The sequence below is a fragment of the Lycium ferocissimum genome, unplaced genomic scaffold (assembly GCF_029784015.1).
Source record: "Lycium ferocissimum isolate CSIRO_LF1 unplaced genomic scaffold, AGI_CSIRO_Lferr_CH_V1 ctg20737, whole genome shotgun sequence".
In the NCBI taxonomy this organism is placed as follows: Eukaryota; Viridiplantae; Streptophyta; class Magnoliopsida; order Solanales; family Solanaceae; genus Lycium; species Lycium ferocissimum.
In genome coordinates, this window is record NW_026719250.1 from 1 (window position 1) to 12,045 (window position 12,045).

The 12,045-nt window shown below is 37.2% G+C and overlaps 1 protein-coding gene and 1 pseudogene across 1 annotated transcript; one reads left to right on the forward strand and one right to left on the reverse strand.

The window, feature by feature from the left end:
- The first annotated feature begins 855 nt into the window (after window positions 1–855).
- LOC132043070 (uncharacterized) lies at window positions 856–7,005 on the forward strand (annotated as a pseudogene).
- Window positions 7,006–7,595: 590 nt separating this feature from the next.
- Window positions 7,596–11,444, reverse strand: LOC132043069 (putative late blight resistance protein homolog R1A-3). Its single transcript, XM_059433551.1, is given in 2 exon segments — window positions 7,596–8,473; window positions 8,475–11,444. Coding segments are annotated over 2 exon segments (3,780 nt in total). The 3' UTR covers window positions 7,596–7,663.
- Between the last annotated feature and the right edge of the window lie 601 nt (window positions 11,445–12,045).

Here is a 12,045-nt window from a genome sequence, read left to right on the forward strand (position 1 = left end):
TATAATATATGTATATTTAGTATACTTTATACACTACCTACACACTGCGTCCATGTTTTTGTAAACTAGATGACAAAATGGTATTTTGCTGTAATTTAGCTGCTAATGAGAAATTAAATCACAATTTTAGCAACCATATTTTGTCTAAATTCTAGTTTTGTGTTTTTAGAGGAGAAGCGAGGAGTAAATTCTGCAGATTAAATTGGTGTTTAGCAACCCATAACTTTCTGCACTGAACCATAGATATACTATGCAAAATCTCAATACACATATGTATTAACCTATGAGGCTATGGTTAAATTTCTGAATCCGCCTCTGCATATTACCCTAAGGTAGATAGAAAGAATTCACCTCGTGTCACCTATGCTGAGATTCAAACATGTTGTTAGTTACTCCAGCTCTTCTACCGTTAGGCCATCCGTAGAGGATATTTTATTTTTAATCTTCTCTTGAATTGAACTTGTTATTTTTCTTTGTGATATTATGTGGCATTTGTTTAATCGGCTGAATAGAAATTGCCATTGCTGCAACATTCTAACACTAAGGGTACTCCTTTCAAAAAATCAAATTGTTCTGAGTTAGTCGCAGACCTGCCTGCCTTTTCAATTTCAACAGTTTCACTTTGAAGGGGAAACAATATGTTTTCCATGGTTGGTTCTTCTTGGATAATGATTTAGTTTTAAAATCAAAATATGACTTCCATTTATTGGTGTCTTAAGGAAATACACATTGGCATGGACAAAGTATCACTCAGTGCACACCAAATCGGACATCTGATAGTTCAAAAACTGGAATATGTTTTAGTGTTTGTTTTTAGTGCTGTGGACTCATGGACTGATTATTCATCTTTTTTAAAGCAGTTTCTTGTTGACAATACCGCCCAGTGTGGGATATGGGCAAAACCCGTTCAGTTTGTATTATTGCTATGATACTGAAGGCTCCTCGCAGAATTTGAAGAAATGCATTGCTGAGGTGAATCATCCAAATTTCTAAGTAACCAAATCCTAAATTGAAATACTGTAGAGTTAGTGCCTGTGTACCATCCATAGGCTAATATCAGCAACCACAATTTGTTTACCTAAGAGGTTCCTCAAACTTTTTACCCCGAGCAAATTAAAAGGAAGATCTACTGTACCCAACTGTTTTGCCTTTCTGTTCCACCTGCTGCATGTCCAGTTTTATTTTTCTTAGATCAAAAGTCAAATTAGAGATAATGGTCAAAAAGACACAAATCAGAGTTTCACACCCGAACCATCAGTTGTTCCCTTTTCTTCTTGAACTATCACCGATATGTGTATTAAAACACACTTAGGTGATATTTCGGGCGGGGAAAAGGGAATAGCGATATAATCAGCTTCTCGAGATGTGTTTTAATACGTAGATGGTGATAGTTCAAGTAGGAAAAGGGAACAACTGATAGTTGAGGTGTGAAGCTCGCGAAAAAGTGATAGTTCAGGTGTGTTTCTAACCATTAACTCGTCCAGTTATATATCAAGATTCTGGCTATTTGCTTACTGAATTCTTTCTCAGGTGACTAACACCCCATGGGGTGAAAGAGTATCATTTCTGTTCAACCCAAACTCAGATGTAGTTGCAAAAGCTCTTCATGTTAGTCCTTTCATGGTAGGCCATCTTAGGGATCACCCTGCCTTTTATTTACTTACATCTATCTCTAGCTTAATCTGATTTTGGTGACCTTTGAAAATGATGCATAACATCAATGTAATGCTCTTTATTTGTTATCTCATAGTGTTCGAGGATCTAATTCTTCCTATTCCATCTTTTGTGCTGATATTTTATGTTGCTTTCTCTTCAGAGATTATGTTGTTATCATTATACAAACCTCAAAGTTGTTGTTACGTAACGGTTGAGATGGTTTAGAGATGCATACAATTTGCTATGTTGCCTGTTATTGGGTCCAAGATACTTTAGGCATTTATACAATTTTGGTGACAAGTCTGCTTTTGCATCGTCCAAGGTCATTGGGTGGACCATTTGAACCTGGAAATCAGAACTCTTTGATGCTGTCTCTAAAGTTTCCTGCCATTACTAAAGCCTCTATATGCAGTGTGGTTGGGTACTTGTGCTTGCCCCTCATTCTGTGTATAATCTTACCAGGTTGGCTAAAAGACTGCCGTGATTTTAGAAAACCAAAGTAAAATGCAGTAAGAATCTAACCAAGGAAAGAAGAAAGCTAGAAGAACTAACAGATTTTCATTCATAGCTCAAAGTGTTGCTCCAACTCAGTACATACAGCAGACACCAGCTCTAAAAACGTGACTAAGGCTTGGACTAGAAGTGACAAATATAAACTATCAAACAACTAATGCGTAATTAATACAACTTCTACTTAACAAGTATAAGGATTAAATTGTAAGATTCCAAAGTAATAGCTAACTCTCTTCAGCTGTTAAGTACTCCAACAGCTTCACGTACTACTCCGGCATTTCAGCTCTTTATTCTGGATCACATCAAAGACATATTTGTTCTTAATTTTATTTATAGAAATTAAATATCTTAGTTTAACTTGTACAAAGTATTGAGATTTTGAATTGCGTGGTGCTTATTGAGGGAACGTATGTCGATATATTGACTTTTTGACCTTTGAAGATGTAAATGGAAAAAGGGTTGAATTGAGACCAGTAAAGAGAATTTATTCTTTGTTTTTGTAGTATATTTATATGGTCGAAAACTTTCCTTGTAAGAGAAGTGGATATTATCTTGGGATATAGAGAAAGCATACATTATCTTGAGGCAAGATGTCACGCCCCGAACCATGGCCTGGGCGCAACACGGCACTCGGTGCACATCGATCGCATTTGACCGAGCAAATCACCGGGGTCGGATAAAATACGGATATCAAAACATACCGAATGCGGAAATAAACTTAACGCACGCCGATCTACTAAATGTTCGAATGAATAAGTCCGAGTATAAATACGTAGCCATGCTTGGTACGCTAACACATAAGCCCGCTAAACTACATTGTCTCGTAACTATAGTTCATGGCTCTACGAAGTACCGAAACCCACTACACACCGAGACAAGGTTCTCGCATACCGATCGTCTGTAAATGAAAATAAAGACCGTAACAACAATAAGGCCCCGAAAGAACCAGATCAACCACTCACCGACATCGGAGATCCTAGCGAAAAGCGTACGCGTCGTCCGTAATTAACACCGCATCACGACGCAGTTCGGTGTGGACGCGGTGACATTTGAATCGCACAGACAGAAAGAACCGAAACAGTAATCAGAAGTTGGTGTGTTTTATAGGTAGCCCAAATCAATAAACATGTAATAAGTCATTGAATCAAATTTAAACTCTATAACCGAAATGAACAGTTACGGCGGCACTACTCTCGCTTTCGAATGGAATCACCGTTTATAACACGGGCTCCTCGGCTCATATGCGTGGCCTCGTCTACAAAAAAGACAGTCTATGGCCTCAGGCCCAAGTATGCGTATACATAACTGTGGCCTTAGGCCCAAAGACACAGGTGTTCAACATTTAACAAGTTACATAAAAGAACTGAGAATCATGTTGAAAGGTACAACACCGACATATTAAGCAATGATTCACTAAGACATGCATTTCTGAACTGATTATGGAGTGTAAACATACTGAGTTTTCATGGCTGAGACTCATAGAATACTAAGGAACTGAAAGTGATCATATTGTAATGCATAATACTGAGATACTGGATCATACTGAATTACATAATACTGGAATATTGAATAGAACTAGACTGAGACATGTATTCATAACTGATTATGAGAGCTGAAACTGTAACTAGTTCATAAACATGTTGATTATTCTAGACTGAGAGTCATTGGTATCGAACATAAGTCTATATTTGATTACGTATTGAGTTCACAACGTTCAGAATGAAAGTCATGAACGAATTACGAAACTAGAGAATAGACGACGTGCAACTATTCATGGAACTAAAGCATAACTATAACTTTGAGACAAAACGTAGTAGTCAATAAACCGTATCGTAGAGAGAATTATCAACATTCCCAAACATAGAGAGTTAGCCTCACATACCTTAACTTCATGCTTTTAAGCATAGTACAACGTTCGTCAACCTTTGCAACTTTAATCATAAAAGAATACAAGTCAAATGTGATTCCATATTAGTAATAAACTCCATGCTTTGGTCATCTAAGCATTTTATTAAATACTTGGTGTGAAGCTTCATAGCCCTTACTAATGGTGTTTTCTTCACCCAATTCCATTCTCTTGCTCCTAGGTGATTCTACATTCCCAATTAGATATAACTAACACCATTCCTCATCACCCATATGATTACATCAATCTTAAGTCAACGGGGTCTTAAACCTACTATAGTTCATATGATTCTCTTTATTAAACCCATCAACTTATGGCCCAAGAACATAGAGTCTAATTATCAATCCAATGCTATAATCAATTAGAGGGTGAAGATATTACCATTTTGACATTCAAGTCTCTTGAATTTGAATTCTAGGGTTGTGTCCAAAGCGAAGATTCAATCAACAATCTATGGAATAGATGAGGATTTTTTAGCATTAATCTTTGTTAGATTGATGTAATAATCAATGAGGTTTGAGTTGGAACTCACCTTGGATGCTTTGGGAAAGCCCTGGGGTGTTTTCTCTCCAAAAGACAGTTTAGAACGATGTGAGAAAAGTTTTTCGAAGTTGAGTATATATAAAATTCGGAAAAAAAGGTTGTTTTTGGCATAAATAGCCGGCGCATCACCCCGAATTATGTGCCGCGACACGCTAGGCATGTATTACAGAAACCGATGTATTATAGGCCTTTTCTGACAACGTTCGGTTAAATGGGCATAACTCCTAGCACAGAGCTTCGTTTGAGGTGGGCGACCTACCGTTGGAAAGCTATTTCAAATATATACGACTATCATGTTTTACAATTTTCACTAAATCGGGCTGGAACGCAGATGTGTCGAAAACTTGCCGATTCTATCGAATCTTAAACGCCTCACTATTCGTCTTGATTCTAGAGCAACTATTTTCATCCAAACTCATACCGATAGTACTTCACATGTCTAAAATGTCACATTAACAATTATTAACACCTTCACACCTAATCCAGATTTAGGGGTGCTACATTGACGCGTGGCCAACGCGCACGGCCTGCTGCTTTGCGCATTGTTGTGACGTTCATAACTTTTTGCTCTGATCTCCATTTGGCCTGACCTTTATATGGATAGAAAGGTATTTCCACGTGCTATAAGTTTCATTAACGGAACTTTTCCAAATTCTTAACTAATCAAAGGGTTATGGTTGCCCCAAGTAGGCCCCTCGGCCACTTTCGCAAAAAGGGGAAACCTTCTAAATTTCGTTTTACTTTATTAATACGAGTTGTACTTTAGTCTGAGGATCCGAGGTGTTACACAAGAGTAAAGGTTGATATACAATTTAGGATGCAGTACTAAGCATAGACATGATTCAACAAAAAAAGGTACTAAGCATAGACATTCAGTCTCGGACAAGTACAATTACGGCATAATGCGTAAACAGGCACTTAAACTTGGTCTCAGTTGACAAGTATGTCCTCCAACTTTGGGTGTGTACAAGTAGGCACCTCAACTTGTATAAAATTGAACACATAAACACAAATGCGTACATATCGACGTGGCACATAAATTTTTGAGGGTACAATTAAACTCGTGTAATGAGGCTGAACAAGCTATTGATCCTTTTATCCCTTGCTACATGGCCTAGCAAGGTAGGGGGTAAGGTCTGTGTATACTCTACCCTCCCCGAACCCAACTTGTGGGATTACATTGTGTTTGTTGTTGTCGTTGTACATGGCTTGGCTACCATCCGAAAATTTTCCTACTATCCTAATCCTGGTATTTCGGGACTTACTGTTTTTTGATCAGTTGCTATCAATTTCATCTTATTTTTGAATTTAACGTAATTGTTGATATTCATTGGTAGCTTTCTGGAATTGATTGCAGGATATGCTAGGAAACTGGACCGTGAAAACAAATACACCAGGGGATAATCTATTTGTAACAATTTCAGTAAATCATACGAAACATGGTGACTATTTCTCAGTTTCATTGATGGCCAAAAGAGTATCTTCCTCCATGCATACTGATCTCGCTTTATTCTTCTGGCTAATGCCTCACAAAGTTGCATTATGGATATATTAGCAGGTATCCCTTTAGACTGGAAAGAAATACACGTGGACTCACTTTTCCATTATACTTGATAGTAGGTTTAGTCAGGATATTATACTCTTCATTGCTGATAGATCTGAATAGCTTGCGACAGTTCCAACAAGCACCTGTTAATGCATCTTAGTTCAGTGGGACACGATTTTCCTGGTTGAATCTTGTTGTCATGTTTTCTGCGCTTTTTACTCCTATAAATATCACCCTTTTTCCACCATTGTAACACACGTTGATACACATTGATACATACTGATATACAAATACTGTAGCACAATCATTGTGCATACATTGCTCGTTACTACTGTTGGCTATCGATCAGCTCACCACAATCAATAAGAATCACTCTTTCTAATCTGTTTATGGTTTCAATCTGATTATTTACTTCATTATCGTCTTTAAGTTGTTTTCGTTACATTTACATTATCAAATCATCAACTAAATTTGGCTTAATCGTATTGTTTGTGGCCTTAGTATCATAAATTTGATTGCTTGACCTAATAAGCAAATTTTATATGTTAAACAATTAGTATAGGAATGACTTTCATTCCCTTTCTTGTTTTCTCTATATACATCATAGGCTCTCAAGCTTTGGTGGAAGGGTGTTCCTTTCTTGCAACATCCAAGGTACTACAATCCTTGATACAGAGGAGAAGCCGTACTATCTGATGAGAAGCTTCAATGCTGTCCATTGTTTATTTTTGAGACACAGAACAACCAACAGGCCGGAGAGCACTGTTCCAATCAGGCAGCTCCGTCAACTTCAATACATCATTGCTTCACTTGGAGGGATTTACAATGGCCCTGGTGCTAAAAGGAATGCAGTAAGTTCCTAAGATTAACATTTTCCCAACACTTACTAAAGCTTAATTTTTAAATAATCAAAATTCCAGACAGGAAATATCATTTTTAAATTAACATTAATTTTCTACGCTGCTATAATTTTAGATTTTGGTTGATGATTGGAAGGTGTACTTATATTCGACCAGAATAAATATATATCCTTCATTGAATTTTGTAGCTGCTGCATTAGAAGGTGTAAGAAGAAGGGATTATAGAAATTAAAGGGGAAAATAACTACCAAACTGCAAAAGCAAAATAGAAACAATGCTTTAACATCAGTGACCATCTGAAACATACAGAAGAAAGAGAAACATGACCAAATTCTTCCCAGTAGGCATGAATCTATGTTGATAAATAAATAATTAAAACCTTAGCAATCAGTAGTAGTCACAATATAGGATCCTGTTAATTTAAGATCGACATAGAGTAACTAAGATAAATTTTGCATCTAATCAAGGGAAAAAATTAAAATGGCGAAGGAAATAAGTGAAAACAATACCATGTTTTTGCAGGCACTTGACCCACAGCTGCAGGAGATTTCCCTACCATTCCTGTATTAAACATATTTTTGTCAAATTAGATGGACATAGATACTCAAAAACTGCACATAGGAGTTTGTTTCTACTTACTTAGATAATGAGGTCAATACGGTCGCATCCTTCAATCTCTTCGACTTCTTCCTTAATTTTCACAGCTGAAGCCTCCAGAGATTTGTTGCACCCAATCAACTTAATCTGTTTCAGTGTTGGAATATCTGCAAAACTAAGGGGGATCTCCTCGAGATAGATACACTTTTTTATAACAAGTGTTTCAAGTAGGGGAAATGATGCCTCTGAGGCATCCCACCTTGAGATATATAATTCCACCAGTTTCAAGAACTTAAGTTTAGGGAACGTGATATCTCCAAGGCACCACTCTTCCCGTAGAGTAAACTTGCGTTCTGCTAATTGGAGAGACTCCAGATTTGGTAGTTTCGCAATGATAGGAATCGTGCTTTCTATAAGAGTCCCTGTTAGTACCAACTCCCTTAAATTTGAAGGCAACTGTAACTCCAATACTTTATAGGACCACTTAATGTAAAGGCGAAGTATTTGAAGCTGGGTAAGACTCTCCAACTTGAGAGAAATCTCTACAGAATCATTGCGCCCAAAGTTGATCTCAAGTTCTTGAAGATTAGGACACCTCCCTAATAACACATCCACGCTATCAGCATCATCAATTGGAAAACTAACATTCCTTAATATCCTCAAGTTTTCCAATTTAGAGGATTCTTCAAAGATCCCCTGCTTATTCTTTTCCAAATCAAAATAAGCATTATTAATCTCAACATGCCTTAATTTTTCCATTTTCCAAAAATTCGCTGGTAACTTTATACAAGAGTTATCAAAAAAACGTTTCACAATTAAAGTTTCTAGATGGAGCAGATGTGATTCTGGATGCAAATCGAAATGCTTCTATTTTTACTGCGAGGTACTTCAGATGAATTAATGGGTTCAATGTAGCTAACGACAAAGGATCCACTTCACAGGAACTCAAATCCAAGACCTTAACAAGTCTCAATTTATTAAACTGATTGAAGAAATCCTGATAAAAAATTACTCCATGATTGGTCGTTATCAGTGACCTCAAGTATTTGCGGAAAGGCTTATGTGTTTTGGAGCCCAAAAGTGCAATATCTGAAAGCTCTTCACTGAAAGTGAAGCTTACTCGACTTTCGTCCCAATAAGAAGGTTGAAGCTGGCTATAATGCCCCTTCACTGCCAGCATAAACTTTTCTTCTCTACTCTTCTCCAAGCAAAAGTGAAGCACTACATCATGAACCTGGCAGTCTTTGACTTTACCATTATATCTTCTCTTTGAAACCATTACCACGTTACTGCTAATGAGATCCATCAAGTAATCTTCAGCTGCCTCTTCCATTGATCTCCCAGATTCAATGTTCTGCAAGAAGCCTTCCGCGATCCATAGACTTATCAATTTAGACACTGGAATTCTCGCATCCTCCGGAAACATCCCCATATAAAGAAGGCAGGGCCTCAAATAATCAGGTAAGTTATCATAACTCAACTTCATGGTTGAAAGACTATATCCTTCAGACTCACCAAGATAGGAAAGTAGAGACTTTTTAACATCATGCCACCAAGAGGCTTCCCTTTTCTTCTTTTTTATAATTCCAGCTACCAAGATAATCACTAGAGGCAGTCCTTTGCATCTTTTTGCAACTGCTAGACTCACATCTTGAAATTCAGTAGGGCAACCTTCCTGTTGAAACACTTTTTTCTGCAACAAGCTGCAACTCTCAGCGGGTGTGAGGAATGGAAGAGTATAAGGATCAGTATGGCGCATGACATGCTCACCCACTTTCTCAAGTCGAGTTGTTACTATGATTCTGCTTCTATTTCCAACATCAGGGAAACAAAGGCTTAAGTCATCCCATGCCATACCATCCCACATATCATCCAATACAATGAGATATCTCTTTCCCATTAGGCTTTTCCTCAACTTGTCAGCAAGTTCACCAACCTCACCTACCTCGTCCTTGGAACCGGTAACTTGACTGAAAATCTCTCGTAATAGTTCTTTCCGGTTATATGTTTGGGAAATGATGCACCATGCTTGAATATCAAAATGAGAAACAATGATGTCATTATTATACAACTTTCTAGCACAAGTTGTTTTACCCTGTCCCCCCATGCCAACAATAGGGATGACATCTAACTCGCTTGTCCCTCGAGTCAGATACTGAATTAGTTTGTCTGCTGCTATCTCAAAACCCACTACCTCCTCATCATTCACAGAATTGCTATGTTGAGTTGGCAGATGTTTAGTTGGCGCTATCACATAGTAAGGCTTCAGAGCAACGTCCGCCGACCACATCTCAGTCACCTCCTCTTTAATGTGCTTGATCTCTTTTAAGATTGTAGGAAGTGAGCAAAAAATATGCCAAAAAGCATTATAGTGTGCAAGAATAGAGTCAATGGCAACTTCAGCTTCATATGCCAAATTGATAGTACGCCTCTGAAGATCTTTAAGATTTTCATGCTCATGGTGGACCTTTGCGACATCTCTGAAAATGGATGATAAAGATGACAGCTCCTTCTCTAAAATGGATGTAACAGATGATAGCTTTTTCACTAAATTACTAATATCAGGTTTCATCTCGAAAACTAATCCTGATTCAGATTTCGACATCCCATTCAATTTCCTCAAAACAGAATCCAGAAAGCTCAATCCACCAACCATGGGGAACTGAGATGGAGTGAATTTTAAGGATTTGTAGTACGTCTCCACTTGTGCATTCAGATCTTTAGTTTTCTCCAATATCTGTATCGAGCAAATATTTATTTTGCTAGTGTCATCTTCGTTTATAGATCTAGGAAGAAGCTTTTGAATTACATATAGAACATCACCTGCTATAGCTCCAACCTTTTCCATAACCTCATTCAACCAGTTACCATAAATAGCAGGATTTGACACATCAGCATCAAGAAATACCAACAAGAACTCTATTGCCACATCAATATTTTGAGCAGAGACACTATTAGGAAAGTTCTGGAGCTTTTGGTTTCTGAGATACATCAGCAGACTGTGGAGATGATGTGAAAATCCTTTTGGTAATTTCTTGTCCTTGAAAGTCCTTGATTGAGTAAACTTTGAAGCCTTTAGCTCACCAAGAAAAATCTTCTTCATTTCCAGCTCCACTAACACAATCAAGCCTAACAGATATGGAAGTTTACTCAAGATATCATCTGCAACCTCATATATATTTGTATCATCTGAATCCTTAAGAACAAAAATAGCAAGACAGAACTGTCCTACATTGTCAACCATGAACTGCATTCGAGTCTGCAGACCTTCCAGCTTCTGATGGTCGACAAAACCATTTATCTCTGTGACATACAAGTATCTCAAAAACCTCATCTTCTTTTGAATCATTTTCACTTGCTTTAAAGATCGATTATACTGAAGGATTTGTTCATCCGCTGAAGAAGGATTAGAGGCATCCAATTCCAGCCACATCAGTACGTCATTGAGATTCTTTCCGAGGAAATCCATATATTCCAACAGATCAGAATCATTCAGCTCAAAAATGCTAACTGAACTGGTATTACCTTTAACGAATTTCAGCAACTGTGATACTAGCCTTTCCACATTAAGGTTAGTTTTACATTCATCTGAATTACCATCAAATACTGAGTGAAGCATTTCCCCAACCAATTGGACTTTTTTTGTGATTTTGACTAAGGAATCAGGCAAAAGAAGATGATGGTACTTGATAAAGGTTCTCAACAACCTTAGCTCCAATTCAAGTAACTCAATTTCAGCAATCTCATCAACTCTGCTCAAATCACCTCTCCTCTTGATCCTTCTTAGGTGATCTAACACATCATCAATGTCATCTTTTGCCATCTTCTGTAGATAAAGTAGAAAATTCCTGCAAGTTCACCAACTCTTCAAAGTATTAGTTTCATGAAGAGTAACATCTTCATTTATGTCTTTCTTGAGTATCTAATGTTAGAAGCTATGTTAATGCTTGTGAAAGATTGCACATCTTACCATTTTGGTTATGGGAAATTTCACAAACTTCCCTAGAGAATTTGACTTGTCGTACATACTCGCTTGTGGTTTCAAATATGACGACACAAAATCTTCCTCTTATCATATTTAGCATATTCGTTACCAAAATAATGGACAATTTTCCCTTCTTTGTTAATTTTATGTTTTCTTCTATCTCGTGTAACAAAACAAACTTGCGTGTGTTATTGGTTTGTTCAGAAAATACTCTTTCCTTCCTATGTGAAACCTTTTGATTGAACACCAAATATTAGTTTGAATTAATTGTTAATTAAACTAACAGCTGTAAACTAATATGGAGAAAACATCACACTAAATTTTATCTTGATTACAATAACAATACCACTCCTTCACAATATATTAAATCCAGTTGTGTTTGAATCCCTTTAAAATCAATTGGAAAAAAGGTAAATACGTGTTCGACCGTTTAAATAAT